Raw genomic sequence first — 15973 nt, forward strand, 5'->3', positions numbered from 1 at the left:
GGCCAAAATGACCTATGAGACCATCAGATACAAAATGGTGAATCTAATACAATGTCTGAAATACAAGTACAAAAAGTCCTGAATGTAAATGTCCCGATTGTGACGTATTCTTTACCTTCTTTACGTGATTCTCTTGCAGATACAAAGACGTACCAGATTAGAGACCCCTATTCTCGAAAGGATGCGTCTCTTCGACCAAGAGTTGCACCTGTTCGGCGAATAGCCATGTCTCGTCAGCGAATGGCTGCACCTTTACGCCAAAGGGTTACAACTCTACAGCAGAGAGACACGACTATTGGCCTAGAGTCATGTCTATTGGCCTATGGTCATGTCTTTTGATCGTGTCTTTTCAGATTCTATATAAGAAACCCTCTTGTAACAGATTCAGGCAATCAAACACACATTCCTCTCTTGTGTCTTTGTCTCTAGTCTAGTTCAGTTTTCAATTTTCATCTAAGTACAGTTATGAATAAACATACTTAGTAGTAGTGTTCTTCACAGTAAAAAATGAAAATTGAAAATGAAGTGTGAAATGTGAAATTGTAGAATAGGCCCTCAATGACAATCTGGGTGTCGTGCTAGAATGCCTCTGATCCTCTGCTTGAGTCTCCGTCGATGGAGTGTGCTCTTGTGTCTCGGTCGTGGTCGTCTCGATCTCCCGAGCTCAGTCGCCCTGTCAATGAGGGTGCCTCTAGTATGAATGCGGGTACAACCCTGTGCTGGTGGTTGGTCTCCTGGCTCCTTCGATCCAGAGAAGTCTGTGATCTGTCTCTGTGACTGTCGTACTCCATGTCTCCTCAACAGACTATCTCTATGTCGGTGTAGCTCAAGTAGATATAAGCCAAGGCATCTCTGATCCTGATACCTCATGACTCTATCTAGGGGTCCAAAACCCTCCCTGAATAAGCAATGGAAGCGCCCTCGTATCTCATAATACACAGTGCAGTGGCATATGTAGTGTAGCTCTGTCTCAGGCTCTCTATCGCATAGTTGGCATATCCTAGACTCCGGTGGTATCCCTCTGAATCTACCCGTCTCAATCTCCAGCTGGTGTGAGGATGTGCGAATCTGACCAATAGCACATCGCAGACCATGAGACAAATGAGTGTCCATGTAGCTCGGACGAGTCACAAACCCATCTCCTGAAAGTTGGAGAAGATGCTCTTTGTAGAAAGCCATCTTCATGCCCAATTCCTGCATCGGCTCTACCCATGTCCTCCTGGTGTCCAACTGTATAAGATCCTGACGAATGAGTCTAGTGATCTCCGTCCGTGTGACTCGCAGGGAGGGTGCATCCAAGGAATACTGAAAAGGAGGCAATCTATCCATGCTGAGACCATGCCTCTGAAACCATGAGGTCATCTGCGCATACCAACATGATGCGTCTCCCTGCATCGCTAACTGTCTAGAGGACTCAAGAGCCAATCTAGTATATCTGCCTCTATGTGTATCCCATAGACTGTGCATAAAGGACACTGATCTGGTAAGAGCCTCAATCTCTATAGGAGGGGCGGCTACCTCCGGTTGAATAATCGCATGTGGTATGGAGGCCTTGGCTCTAATCATCCGGGATATCATAAATACCAAGAGTCTCTCCATGTTCCTCCGACTGTCATGATTCACAGAGGGTCCCCAAACCTGGACCCCATAAAGCATAGCTGAAGCAACCAAAGTATCAAAGAGCCATAGCTTTGTTCGTGGTTCTTGAAACTAAACCTGCGAACACATCCTCTCTAGCCCTCCCAATTCCACATAGGCTCTGGACACTCTAGTCTCTGCTGCTCTCCTCAGAGTAAACCTAGGTCCTGTGAATACCACCCCCAGATATGTATATTCATCTGTGTACTCCACAGTGTCCTGACCATATACGAGTGTAGGTGCTGATCTCTTGACCCACTGTGGTGTGGTGTTAAACACCATAACCTTGGTTTCACCAAGGTTCACAGATAGTCCACTATCCTCTGCAAAGTTGTGCAATGCATCCAACTGTCTCTGCATGCCCTCTGGCGACTCTGATATCAACACAATATCATCAGCATATAATAATAAAGGGATCCATGTCCCTGCTAGCTGAGCGCCTCTGTCACCCTCTCTGTCAATGTAGTCAGAGACCTCATCTACATACATACCAAAAAAGTGTAGGGGACAAAGGACACCCCTATTTCACTCCAATAGTGGAATGAACAATGTCAGAAATCCCCTCAAGAGTGCGTACCTGGCCAGTCACTGAGCCGTATAAAGCCATGATCCCCCATATGATCTCTGTGGGTACTCCCAACTTCAGTAGCCTGTGCATCAATCTGGCCGTCGACACTGTGTCAAATGCTTTGCGGAAGTCCACAAAGCAACAATACATCCATCTCCCATGTGCCCGACCCTCTTCAATAATGGCTCCGAGTGTAAGAATATGGTCCAGAGTGGAGAAACCCCTCCTGAATCCAGCCTGTCCTACTGCTCGTATGCCCTCATTTTCTGCCATTTACTCAATTGTTGTTCAAGAATGGATGCATACAACCGTGCCAATGTGTGCCCTATCATAATAGTACGGTAGTTCCCTGGCACTGTGGGGTTCCCTGCCTTGAAGAGAGGTACAATAATAGATAATCTCCAGGACTCGGGTAGTCCCTCACACATGACACGGTTAAACAACCGCACAAGAACCTCTGACAGTAAATCTCGAGCATGTATCAAGTGCTCTGCCACCAAACCATCATGATCATCTGCTCTCCTAGTCCTCATCCTGTCAATGGCGTTCTTCACCATCTCAGTGGTAAAGAAGGTACTAGTGGCTGGACATGGCTCTAGAGGGTCTGGTAATGGTGGTTGCCCAGGTACTGTATATAATGATGCTCCATAATGACCCCAAATCTCGGGAGAAGTAATCACTGGAGGAGGTGAGTGCTCATGGAAGAGACGCCAGGAATCACCTGAATCTCGACTCAAAAAGAGCTGATACAAATCGCGTTCCATCCGGGCTAAAAATCCGTCACACTAAACACCGAAGGGCAATCCGAGACTGTCTATATGTAATGACTCCAAGTATAAGCTCGCTCTGAATCTGAACTCTCATCTCTCTGCACTCCTCATCATACCAACTATTCTGAGGCATGTTCGCAGAACGTCTTCTCTGATCTGGTTGAGTGTGTGGGTATGCCTTTGCAAGACCTCCGTCAATAGAGTGGTGATCTCCTCCACGGTATATACATGCTCGGCTGCCCACATCCGTCTGTAAATCTCCTCCAAATAAACTGAGTCCGTCTCTGGTGTAAAAGTATACCGTGTGCATGCAATCCTCCATGGTGTCTGAGAGGCGGAAAGAGACTAAAAAAGTCAGGAGAGCATGGTCCACTGCTACTCCAACAAGTCTAGGACCCACACTAAGATCCTGAATATTAGAGATGAAGCTTGGTGAAGTCATGACATAGTCCACTGTACTGGCCCCATGTCTGTGTGGAAAGCACGTTAATCCCCCAGACGAAGGAAAAATCTCTAGACCATTAGGTATGGCCAAACCATGCGTAGTCGTCATCTCCATGAGATATCTCCCATACTCTATGTGCTCTCTATCCTATGAGTGTCTGTCAAGCCCCATCTCCGATATATCCATCTCTCTAAGCATCTCCTCCGAGGTATCATAAAATACCGTTTGGGAGTTGGCCGTCCTGGCATTAAAGTCTCCCAAGAGAATGATATCTCCATCTCTAGAGAACTCCCATATGTCATCATCAAGTATAGAGAAAGGGGATTGCTCTCTAGGTGAGGTATAGACTGATGTGCTAGGGGGAAAGTAACATATAGCAATGTATAAGAATCTGCCTGTCTCAGCTCTTAGTCTCACCCACATGTATCTCGCCTGGTCATCTCTCCGGACAATCTGTAATAGCGGCTGCAACTCCTCCTTGAATAAGACTGCTACCCCTCCTGAACCTTGACTCTCATGCTGGGATCTAGCGTCTAGCCGACAAGCTGTCTCCCATAAATAACCAGTCACACTTGGCATCAACTGTCCAGATTTCTGATGTGTCTATGAGTAAAAGACAATGTCTCTATCTCTGAAGCTATCCTCAAAGGCACCCACATCCAGCCTATATGATCCATTACAATTCCATGCTGCCATCCGGAGTGTGGTCCCATATGTCTTGCACCGTCATGTTGTGCGTCTTTCCAAAACCACTACTTTCCCTCCTCTATAAAAGGCAATTTTCCCTTCTCCCTTGCTGCCTTTTATAGAGGAAATGAAATGAAATGAAATGTTATATTAACATCTTCAAAAGGCCAAAGTGACCTATGAGACCAGAAAGTTACAATGTGGTGGATCTGATACAAAGTCAGAGTAACAAGATGACAAAATGACAGAATGACAAAATGACAAAATAAAATAAAATACTATGGAATCCTAAATTGCTAGGTGTGGACTAAGCAGCTAAACAACTAGCTGGGATGGGTAAATCACATGAGATCCAGCATCGGTCGCTGGCGGATCTCATCAATCTCCTCCATGGTCAGTAGTCTGACCGGGCGTCGTGCATGTCGAGCCAAAGTGATCCGAATCCTCTGATGCAGCCTCCGTCGATGCTGTGTAGTCCTCTGTAGTCGTGGGCGTCTGGATCTAGTCGCTCGGTCGATTAGTATGCCTCTGGTGTAAAGCGACAGGCTCTGCTGTGGTAGTAACTCCTCTGGGTGTCTAGTGGCAGCTCTAAAGAAGTCTGTGATCTGTCTCTGAGACTGGCTAGCCTCTCCTCTCATCAGGCTCTCTCTGTGTCTGCGCAGCTCGAGCACGAAGATGGATTTCTACAGAGAGCATCTCCTCCAGCTTACGGAGGATGGTTTTGTGACGAGGCCCAGCTACATGGACACCCACTTGTCTCATGGAATACGATGTGCTATTGGCCAGATTCGCACATCTTCACACCAGCTGCGGATCGACACCTGGAGATACAACGGAATACCAGCAGAGGCCAGGACATGCCCCCTGTGTGACATCGAGCCTGAGACAGAGTTGCACTACACATGCCGCTGCCCCGTCTACTACGAGATACGAGGCCGCTTCCATTGCTTGTTCAGAGAGGGCTTTGGACCTTTCGCTAGAGTCATGCGGTACGAGGATGTGTGTGTGAGAGAGAGAGAGAGAGAGAGAGAGAGAGAGAGAGAGAGAGAGAGAGAGAGAGAGAGAGAGAGAGATGAAATGAAATGAAATGATATATTAACGTCTTTAAAAGGCCAAAATGACCTATGAGACCAAGTTGTTACAACATGGTAAATCTGATACCATGTCCGGAATCAAAAAGAAATGAAACAAAATACAACTACTACGAACTGGGACTGTATGGATGTGCCAGCTAATACAAGGTGCCCAGTACATTGTGTAGTCCAATGAGAGAAGGGGGGGGGGGGGGAGATAGTTATGGTAGAGAGAGATTAAATTATCGTCCACTGAGGTCAGATATGACGTATGGGACCAAAACAAAAACAATACAACGATTCCTTTCGAGAGAGAGAGATCCCTTGAGATTTCAGCCATGGACAAGGCAATAACCTCTGGAATCCGCCTGATTCCATCACTTATTCGATTTCCTTTATCGAATCTGAAAGTCAAACTCTTTGCACGTTCAAACCAGGCAGCCTTCTCACCGAGGAGATCATCCAGAGTAAAAATATAGCACAATGAGTAATGATCAATTTATGCAATAAACGTAGAGCCATAAAGACAACACTTCCACTTTCTCAAAGCATGGACCTCAACAAATAGCTCTTTCTCGAACCTTGGGTAACGTATTTCAGTGTCAGAAGGATTCTTGCTTCAAATACAACAGGCCCTCATCATGATAAAGGGTTGCATCGATTACATAATCACTAGCATCCATCCCAACAATGAATGGCTTGCCAGGATTTAGAATATGCAGCATAGGTGTAGTAGTCATCAAGTGTTTCAATGGCTTGAAGCTCTCATTGAGACACTCATTTTAAAAAACACGAAGATTAATCTTGTAGTGAGGTTCCAAACTCTTCGATCCTTTAATACCTCCTTTCAAACATTGCGTAAATGGAGCAACAGATTTCAAATTATCCTTGATAAATTTGCAAAATGTACTTAAACCTAGAAAAGATTACACTTGATGCATTCCCTAGGTGAGAAAACTTCTCTAGGTTTAGCAATCGAGTCTCATGTAGTGCCCTGCAACAGAGAGGAGCCACTCCACTCCCTTTTCATCATATCAACATGATAGGGAACATGGAATGTCGGGAGGTTGTGTTCGTAGCATAATTGAAATATTGGACTAGCACTATGGTGCCTATCAGACTTTTTTGTCTTGTAAAAAGCATGTACATGTAAGGTTTGTTGCATCAATGCAAACTCAAAAAAATTTCAATTCATGAGAGTGCTATCCATGGGAACTACTTAATGCGTATGACTTTGAGAGATATCTATCTGCAGCATTGCATCTCTATGTGACTAGTCCACAATTAGCATCTAGATGGGTTCAATGTGAAATGTCAGACTAGGATGTGATGACTAGTTGATGAGTACAACTTATTCCATTTGAGACATCTTGATGAGTCCAATGCCAAAGGTTGAACTAGCATATAATGGATAGTTGTTATGTGGTTTGTACGACATTTGTTTGATCGGATCGACACGCACATGATGGAACCAAGGTCTCTGAATAGACAAGACAGCGGCAAGCACTGCATGTTGGAAATGTTTTCATTGATCTACTTTGTTGAGTTTGGCAGTACAGATGCAATCGGGGATGATAACTCTTCTTTCAACAGGGAGGTGTTTCTATTTGGTACTAACAACAGGGGCTTCCCCAAGCACCCACCAGAAGAGGTGGATCACAGTGATCCTCAGTGTGTTGACAATAAGGCTGCCATGCCCTTGCTGTACGTACTTCTACTGCCATCTTGCTGACATTTCCTTCTGAATTAATGGAAAAATCTACTTGCGATAAAGGAAAGGAAAAAGAGGTGAGATGACTAGAACTTCAGCACATCCAGAGAATGAAAGGAAGCAAAAGGGTCACAATTGCAGGTAGCAAGGGACAAACTGAACTTCAGTCACACTCTCTTCAAGGACAATTGAGTCATTAAAAAGGAAATATAGAAGAGCTAACAATACCTTGCTTTTTTTAAAATAATATCAGGGCTGAATTACTGTGTACATTACCTCCTAGCTTTCTATGCTTACATATCTCTGCTTCATTTTCCACCCCACTTCTACAGAATATTTTTTTGTTTTCGGAGTCGGGTAGGGCACGCCCGGCCACTTCCCTCATACACCAAAAAAAGGATACAAGAAGAACGACCAAGACTATACACCCAGAAACCGAAGGCAGACGCTTTTGTCACTAGTTTCCTCTGGACTACGAGAGTCCACAATTATCTACACTCTTAGGGCCATGACTAATCCCTTGAGAGACCCATTTCGCCAACTTGATTTGGGTGTGACAGTGACCAAGTACCTCTGTTTAGAGGCCCAGGTACTGCGGGACTTGCTTCGGTCTTCCCTTTGGAGTTGCCTCCTCCAGGTAACTTATCGCTCACCTCACTACAGAAGATCTCCTTTTAAATGGCCCACTGTCTTTGTCTTTGCTCATAAGCCACAAGACAAACACAACAATGAGAAGGATGGCCCATACAGGATACCCTCTGTATTAGATGTCTTCTATGGGTTCTGAATGGGTTGATGTTCGTCCGCAAAGTCATACTTCCTCTCATGCTTTCTCAACTAGCTCTTATCTCACAAAAATGAACAGACATTTTAAAGGTATTACTCACTGACAAAATACAAATGACAATATATCTAACCTGTTGTTTAGAATCTGCAAAAGCTCCTGATGAACTTTCAAGTCAAATGCTATTCTATGTACAGTTCACATGCTCGTTCTTTTTTCATTCTTATAAATGATACATGCGAATAATATTAAAGACATCAAAAGGGCATGGACCACTGTGCAAAATACAAAACCAATCAGCAGTCTACCTGCTCATCATGTTGGTCCATTGACAGAATGAAGCGCCTCTTTTCTGATTTCAAGCCAGAAACCTGGTAAGATATCAAAATTGAGCAATAAGCATAAAATAGACAGATAGAAAGAAAGAAAGATATTAATGTCTCTTGAAGGCCAAATGGCCCACTAAACCAATCCAGGTGCAATGGGTGATAATGTCTGTCAACGTAAAGTGTATCAGGCTTGGACACTCCAAGGTAACACACGCACAGAAACATCAAAATCACTCAACTTTAACACTAGAATGGTATAACAGGACACTTTTATGTCCTTGGACACTTTTGTGTCCTGTTAAGTGACCATTTTGCTTGAATTATTTGAAGAGTATGAGAATGGATTTCTAGGTGCTATATATCCACAAAGTTGCCTTATGAGCTGAAAAAAACTTACCATTTTTTTTGGAGTATCGATCTCACCATTAACCTTACTCTTGCACAACATTTTTGAACCTAAACTGTGTGAAAAAACGGGTCCTGTTTTTGGCTTTTTTTCAAATTTTGGCAACTATACACTCTAAACTTCATGTTTGTGAGGTTTAGATGGCTAGAGGTTAGGCCTTCATTGTTCTCAACATGTTTTGATGCTTGTAGGGAGAGCTAAGTGTTAAAATTGAAAGTTATGATCAATTTACAAGAATTGCATAATCCTGTTTTTTGGCCAAAATTAGCACTTTTATGATTTTTTTGGGGCTTTTGTAGCGCGGATAATGTGTCGTGCTCTCTACAGTGTGGGTGCCCCTCAGTGCAATGTGCGTGACAATCTTACTCAAACAAATGGAACTCTCTCAAACAGAATGAAACACAGAAACAATGGATAACAACAGAGACACAATAGTGGACCAGAACATGTGGACTCGACTAGCTCAAAGAACCATGTACAGACTCTGGCGTGGCAGCACACTCAGCTCCAACCCAGGACTCACAGGTACAAATGGGGTGTCGAGGCTCAGATGTGCAGGGATGGTGAAGTAGTGCTCTATGTAAGACTCTCTCTAGACGACTACGTACAAGATAATCCTAATGACTCAACGGCTACTACTCATATATACAATCATAAAGAGCCACCAATGGCTCATAAATGTCAGCCAGCTAAGTGTGACCTGGCCACATGTCCACTAGGCCACCATCCGTATCCCTGCCATGTGTCACTGCCCAGAGTGTCCGTCCAGTGTGACAGACCAGACCAACTGTACTAACTGTAACTGTGTCCTGTAGCAGTGACACTATAGCCTGCTAACAGGTTGCCCGCCACAAGACTGGTCACCGTCTCAGTGAGCCAAACACTGAATGAAATTGCAAAAGTAACTATATGTACAATGAAAGGTGGGGCAAGAGCACAGTCCTGTCACCCAAGGGAAAGTGTTGTCGCCACTGCTGCCCCAGAAGTATCCAGATCGGGAGGCGCCATCAGATCAATTGTGTAATGATGTGGTTGCTGGACTGTGCTCTGCATAACTGGCTTCTTGTGGTTTGAGCAACCATCTGCTGTACAGCGGATGGAAGCACCTCCCTTGAAGTGAACTCCGGACGCCTAGTAACACAACCATGGCGGTGTGCACCAGCAACACCGTCACAACAAGGAACACTCTGGCTCTACATTGGTGGCATCTGGACCTGAGACCCCTGCTGAGTAAAGTAATGGAACATGGGACTGTGGGTATTGTCCCATGAATTGCTGAGAGGGCTGAGAGGGACCAGATGGGTAGTGTCCCATGAACTGCTGAGAGGGTTAAGAGGGACCTGCTGGTGCTGCAAAGCCTGTTGGATTCTGGACCTGTATCCCTGGCCCAGTCCATCCATATCCCACAGGAGCCTGGGTAGGCCTGTTACCATACATAAGCATTTCTTGAAATCCCTGCACCTGTGCTTTTAGGTCATCAATAATCCTTGACTTTATCTTCAATGCTTGCTGTAGTGCAAAAGTCGTTGCATCTCGATCTGCGATGGCACTCTCTGCAACTCGCAGAGATCCCTCCATAGCTGCGTATGTGGAAGAGTTACGCTGATGCGTTGCAGCTAGCTGCTTTGTGCCTAGCTCGATGGTGGCAATAGCAGCTCTGGAGTCCTGAAGTAACTTCTCTGAAAGCTGAAACAGAGAAGTGGAGTCCGCCATACCTGAAGATCCCTCAGATGCATGTGATGCTGGAGGGCGCACATGTGGCACAGCCGGCGAGCTAGCAGTAGGTATAGCCGGTGCAGTGGGTGCCTCTAAGATTGTTGTTGTAGGTGGAGAGAGAGATATGTTGACCGGTGTATGAGTGAAGATGGGAGAAGAAGGAAGAGGATCCTGTATGGGTGAAGTGACCATCCTGTCCTGAGGAGCGGCAGTAGACATTGGCGCCGGCACAACAGAACCAGGGGTAGAAGTAGACGTGTGACGCTGAAAATGTACCCTAGTCTGCTGGCTCTCAGAAACTGGCAAGGAGAGTAGAGACTTCACTGTATCCTTCACCACTTTCGTCTTGATCTTCTTTTTCTTGGTGACTGTGGGGTCAACCTGCATGCTCGCCGTTTTCCTTTTCCCTTTCGAGGTTCCCTGCTCCTCATCCACTTCATTTGGGTTGATAGGTATGTTTATGACCCATGCCAAGAGAGGTGCCGCAAAACATTTAAAACTTAACTGCACAGACTGCACTTGGGCCCGAAATCTTTTAGCCCTAGTCTGCAAGGAGCTGAAGAGAATCTGGTGGAATCCACAAGGGATAGTGTGGATTAAACAGTATAGCCCTTCGCAGTGTGAGAATGTAGTGAGAAGATCAGGCTTTTCCTTGTCTTCTTTGGCATCCCGAGCCAGAAATTAATACCTGAAGATTGCGAGAAGCCGTCTGTTTCGCTCATAATCCGGGTGATCCGAACTCAATAGCTCTTGACATGCTTGAATTGTCGCATCCTTGGACAGCAAAGAGAAAGTGCGAGTAGTAGATTTCACAGCTGGAAAGTTGGTCATACCCATGGCATGGCCAAGCCTTGTAGCTGTTAGCTTGCGGCCCCGGACCTTTGGAAAGTCTTTCAACAGTTGATGTATCAGCTCTACTGGAACCGTATCAGGTAAATCTGCATCAGCCAATGCTGTGAGGCCCAGAGTCCGTAGTTGAGCAGGCGAAAGCACCTCACTGAGAGATGGTCGAGGTTGCTGCATATGAAAATTTAATGAGAATGCAGTGCGAGTTTTCAAAGAAGCAGGCCTCTTGATTTCATAAGTGATGATTTGCTGCTTTTCTTTCTTCTGAGCCACTTTTGAATGTTCCTCCTGATCACTGGAAGCACCTGACTCAAAATTTACATCTGAATCATCAGATGCTGCTGAGTCTGCTTTGTAGCTCTCATCACTTGGGTCACTGGAGGTAAAGTCATCTATGCCATGGCTGCTGCTTGCAGATACTTCCTTTGCTTCGCTCTCTGATTCTGCAACCAGAGCTTTCCTCTTCTTCAACTCTACCTTTTTCTTGCTATTTCCTTCTGGCTGTTTCTCCTGTTGCTTGCTACCTCCTGCCATGGTGAGGTCGGGTGGATGACAAACAGTGAGCAGTTGAGTAGACCAAGGATGGAAAAAAAACACCACGATCAGACCAAGGCTGATTATAGAAATGATTTGGGGATTGGGCTAGGCAGAGGCTGGACAGAAGGCGAGCTTGGGCGATTTAGGGTTGGGCTAGACGATTCGACTGAGGATTGGGTATAGGGGCGATTGGGTAGGGGAGAATCAAGAGGTAACAGGCAAATGAATTTAGGGCTGGGGCGAGTAAGTTAGGATAGGAGCGAAATTCAGAAGGCTTGGGGCCTTGGGCGAATCCAAAATAAGGCTGGGGCGAATCCACTAGGAACTGGATAGGGGCGAATTTTCCAGGCTGGGGCGAATCCAAAAGTAACTGGGTAGGGGCGAATTGAATAGGGCTAGGGCGGATCCAAAATAGGGTAGGGCGAATCCAATAGAGGTCTGAGGCGAATTTAATAGAGGTCAGGGGCGAATTTAATAGGCAGAGGAGGGCGAATTTTTGCAGGTCGAATTCCTGCAGCCGGCATAAAAAAAAAGGGACGAATTGGGAGGGAAAGGGGAATTGGAATGCAGAGTGCTAATTAGGAGGGCAGATGTGACCAGATGGCGAGTTTGGGAGATAGGGGACTAATATGAGGCACAGGGCGAATTTGTCAAGGGAGGGGGTCGAATTGGGAGGCATAGGGGGCGAAATGGGCAGGGTCGAATTGGGATGGGAGAGGGACGAATTGGGAACTAGGGGAGGTGTTCTAATTTGTAGGAGAATGCAGGAGAGGGGCGAATTTCTGGAAGGGCTAATTCAGCCTGGGCGAATTTGGGAGGGAAGGGAGCCGAATTTGGAGAGAGGAGAGGAGGGCGAATTTAAGAGATAGGGGAGGGAGAGTAAATGGACAAAGGGGATGATTGGCAGCCAATGTTGAAGACGAAAATTTGAGGCTGTGCCCCTCCGGTGAGGATACATACATCACTTTGCACACTTTGCAGAGAGGCATACAACAAAGAGTTTACCGCTGCTTGATACCAAGCATGTCCTTGAATTTTGCCCATTGTGACCACAGTGGGAACACTGCCCAGCCATTTTCGAAGAAGCCAAGCAAGGCCAAGGCTAAGAATTTACTTATCAAATCTTTACTGACAAGCTTATTATATGTGGCAGACCTTGAGAGGAGGTAGTAACCTTAAAGAAAAGATCACCAAAGAGACTAGGAGCTTAATTGGAAATACCTTAGTGCTAATGTCAAATAACATTGATGATAGAACAAATAGAGAAAGAGTGATTGAATTGTAAGAAGTTGAAGACAATACCCAATTACCGAGACTGAGTGGAAAATGATACTTCAGACTGAAAGATGGAACTTCTACAAACCTAGCAGAGATTGCGACATAACAGAACTCTCGTTCTGGTGGTGGAAAGGTAGTTGGGATGAGAGAGATGGGAGATTTGAACCAACATATGGCGAAATGCTGCAGATTGCTTACTCAGAGTAATAGCACTTGATTCTGGAACCATTTACCAGAGGCAGTTGGACACCTTCTAGAGTGACTAACTGGACTGCCCCCTATGGTAAAATCTCTTCCACCACGAAGGGCCCTTGCCAAGCTCGAACGAGCTTCTTTGCTTTTTTCAAATATTTTGCCTGATAGAGTAGCACCAATGTGCCTTGCGTTATTTTCGGCTTTCTGAGGTGGCGATCATGCCACGCTTTGCGACGAAGTTGCTCCCCTTGCAGAGCATGAGAAGCTAAAAGGCGGCTTTCATCCAATAAGGTAAGACGGGATATAGAAGCAGCTTCCATGCCCCTACTTGCACGCAGACTACCCACCCTAGGGGATCCGGAGTTGAACTCAAATGGAGCTATGGCTTCCAAACCGAAAGCGAGTTGAAAAGACGTGTGATTTGTTGTTGCTTTGAAAGATGTGCGGTATGCCCAAAGAGTGCCGTTAACAGCTTGAGCCCACGATGCTGGATGGAGATGACATGCTTTCCGCAGGAGGGCTATGAGAACCTTGTTGGTGCTCTCGGCCTGCCCATTGGCTCTAGGGTAATAAGAGCACGACTTGCGGTGAAAAATCTTGTAATTGGCCAGCAAAACTGAGATCATGTCATTGACAAAATGACTGCCCCTATCACTGGTGATCTCTAAGGGACATCCAAATCTGTATAAAATATTTTCATATAAAAATTTGGCTACTGTATTGCTAGTGCAATCTACTGTTGCCACTACCTCTGCCCACTTTGTTGCATAGTCTGTAGCCACTAGCAGATATTTGCGATTACCTGGTTGAGCCGGGGGATATATTGGACCCACATAGTCCAAGCCATACATCAGTACATACATCCTTGTATCTCTCACACAATTGCAATTCAATCCCAAAAATTGCAGCTCTGTTAAAGCCTCTTTCTATCTGTTCTGTTCTGCTGAGAGAGAAAACAGTGGATTAACGCTTTTCTCAATTGGTTGATTAACGCCTTTCTCAATTGGGTGCAGACTGGCTGATGTAGCTTTAATAGGTGGAGGCCCAGCCAGAATCAAGGATCTGCGCGAGAAGGGGGGCGAGGACTCGCCAGGTATGGCAGAGGTGCGGGTTTGACAGGGGGCTAATTTGAAGGCTGGAGAGGAAGCGAGTGGCGATAGGGGATGGCGAGTGTTCGAGGAAGGGAGGGCAACTTCGATAGGGGAGGGCGAGGGCTCGATATGGAGGGCGAGGGCGAGGGCTGGAGAGGGAAGGGCGAGGGGTCGATAGGGGGGCGGGGCGAGGGGTTGGTAGGGGGGGCGAGGGCTCGATAGGGGAAGGGCGAGGGCGAGGGCTGGAGAGGGGGGCGAGGGGTCGATAGGGGGGTGAGGGCGGGGGGTTGACAGGGGGACTAGGGCGAGCTTTGGAGAGGGGGGACGAGGGCGAGGGAAATTAGTGGCTAGGGTGAGGTGTAGAGAGGGGAAAGGGCGATGGGAATTAGGAATTAGGGCAACCCTTATAGCCTTCAGCAGGGGTAGGGAAGGTGGGGGATGGAGCTCATTAAGCAAAGGAACACAGTAGGAGGAGAGAATGTGGGCCAGGTTAAGAGATGATAAGGGGCTCAGCAAGCAGTAAGCAAGGGAACAGTGCGGGGAAAAAGAAAGAACAAGGCCGAGATAGAGAGCCAGATATAAATGCTGTCAGAGATAGAGAATAACAATTTAGGACTTATCTTTTCGGCTATGGAGTCTCGTTAACCAGAACAGGCTATTGACCAGGTGGGTGCTATGGAAAGACGTGTTGAAATTCACACCCTCGAGAATCTCACCTTGCACGTGTGTGAAAGAGAGGGAACAGATAACCAATTGAAAGGAGGAAGACATTAGTATTGAATCAATTTGAGGAGTCTTTTAAAAGAGAGAGTCCCAGAAAGGCACAGAGAGATGTGATGGTGAGAGAGTGCATTTAAAAATTAGAGACGGAAAAGAGAGATGCAGTTGAGCTGGTTTAATCGTCGAACAATATCCAATAATCAAAAGATCTATCCGATGAGACTTGAACCTCGGAAATTACAGAGGGGTAGCAGAGACAGAACAACAGTAACTGATGCACGCAATAAAACAAGGGAGTGTTGAAAGATAAGAGCTATCATGAGGAAGATTGGAGAAGAGGGGAAAATGGTAAGCCAGGGAGAAATACAGAGCTGAGGAGGGGATAATCATATGGTGTTGGGATAGCTCTCATCAGTAGATGTGTATATAATTAGGGCGAGTGATAGCACTTAATCCTTGATCCGTTTACCAGTGGCAAGGGAACGCCTACCAGAGTGACTAATTGGACAGCCCCCTGTGGCAAAATCTCTTGTACCATGAATGGCCCTTGCCACGCTGGGACTAGCTTCTTAGCTTTCTTCAGATACTTCGCCTGATATAGTAGCACCATGGAACCCTGCGTTATTTTTGGCTTTTGGAGATGGCGATCATGCCACGCTTTGCGACGAAGTTGCTCAGCTCGGAGAGCATGTGAAGCTAGCATCCTGCTTTCTCCTGACATTGAGAGACAAGAGAGGTTTGCTGAAACAATCCCTGCTGTGACACAAACACTTCCCACTCTTGCTGAACCTGAGTTGAACTCATGTGGTGCAACTGCTTCTAGACCGAAAGCTAGCTGGAATGGGATGTAGTTAGTGGTCGTCTTGAAGGAGGTGCGATAAGCCCAAACTGTGCCGAGGATAGCCTGAGCCCAAGATGTTGGGAATGCAGGTGACAAGCTTTCTTCAGAAGCGCGATTAGCACTTTGTTAGTGCTCTCCGCTTGCCCATTTGCTCTAGGATAGTAAGAGCAAGACTTGCGATGAAAAATCATGTAATTTGTGAGGAGTGTGGAGATTAGGTCGTTGACAAAATGACTACCCACCTGTAGGACCACTGTGTGCATCCTCTAGAATGTGATCTACCTCATGAGGGGAAACGCACCTTCGCAGCACCCCATCTGGCCCAGATTTATAGAGCT

General features: G+C 46.1%; 1 protein-coding gene across 7 annotated transcripts in view; it reads right to left on the bottom strand.

Moving 5' to 3' along the window:
- The window catches only part of LOC147443237 (uncharacterized), a 167851-nt gene that overhangs the window by 6414 nt on the left and 145464 nt on the right, over window positions 1-15973 (bottom strand). For all 7 annotated transcript variants that reach the window (XM_086529146.1, XM_086529145.1, XM_086529142.1 and 4 more), the window contains one exon: window positions 7985-8047. In XM_086529146.1, the coding sequence (XP_086385272.1) occupies window positions 7985-8047 (63 nt within the window). The remainder of the gene's footprint in view (window positions 1-7984; window positions 8048-15973) is intronic.

This window comes from Adiantum capillus-veneris, chromosome 14 (assembly GCF_014529385.1).
Source record: "Adiantum capillus-veneris isolate H3 chromosome 14, ASM1452938v2, whole genome shotgun sequence".
NCBI lineage: Eukaryota > Viridiplantae > Streptophyta > Polypodiopsida > Polypodiales > Pteridaceae > Adiantum > Adiantum capillus-veneris.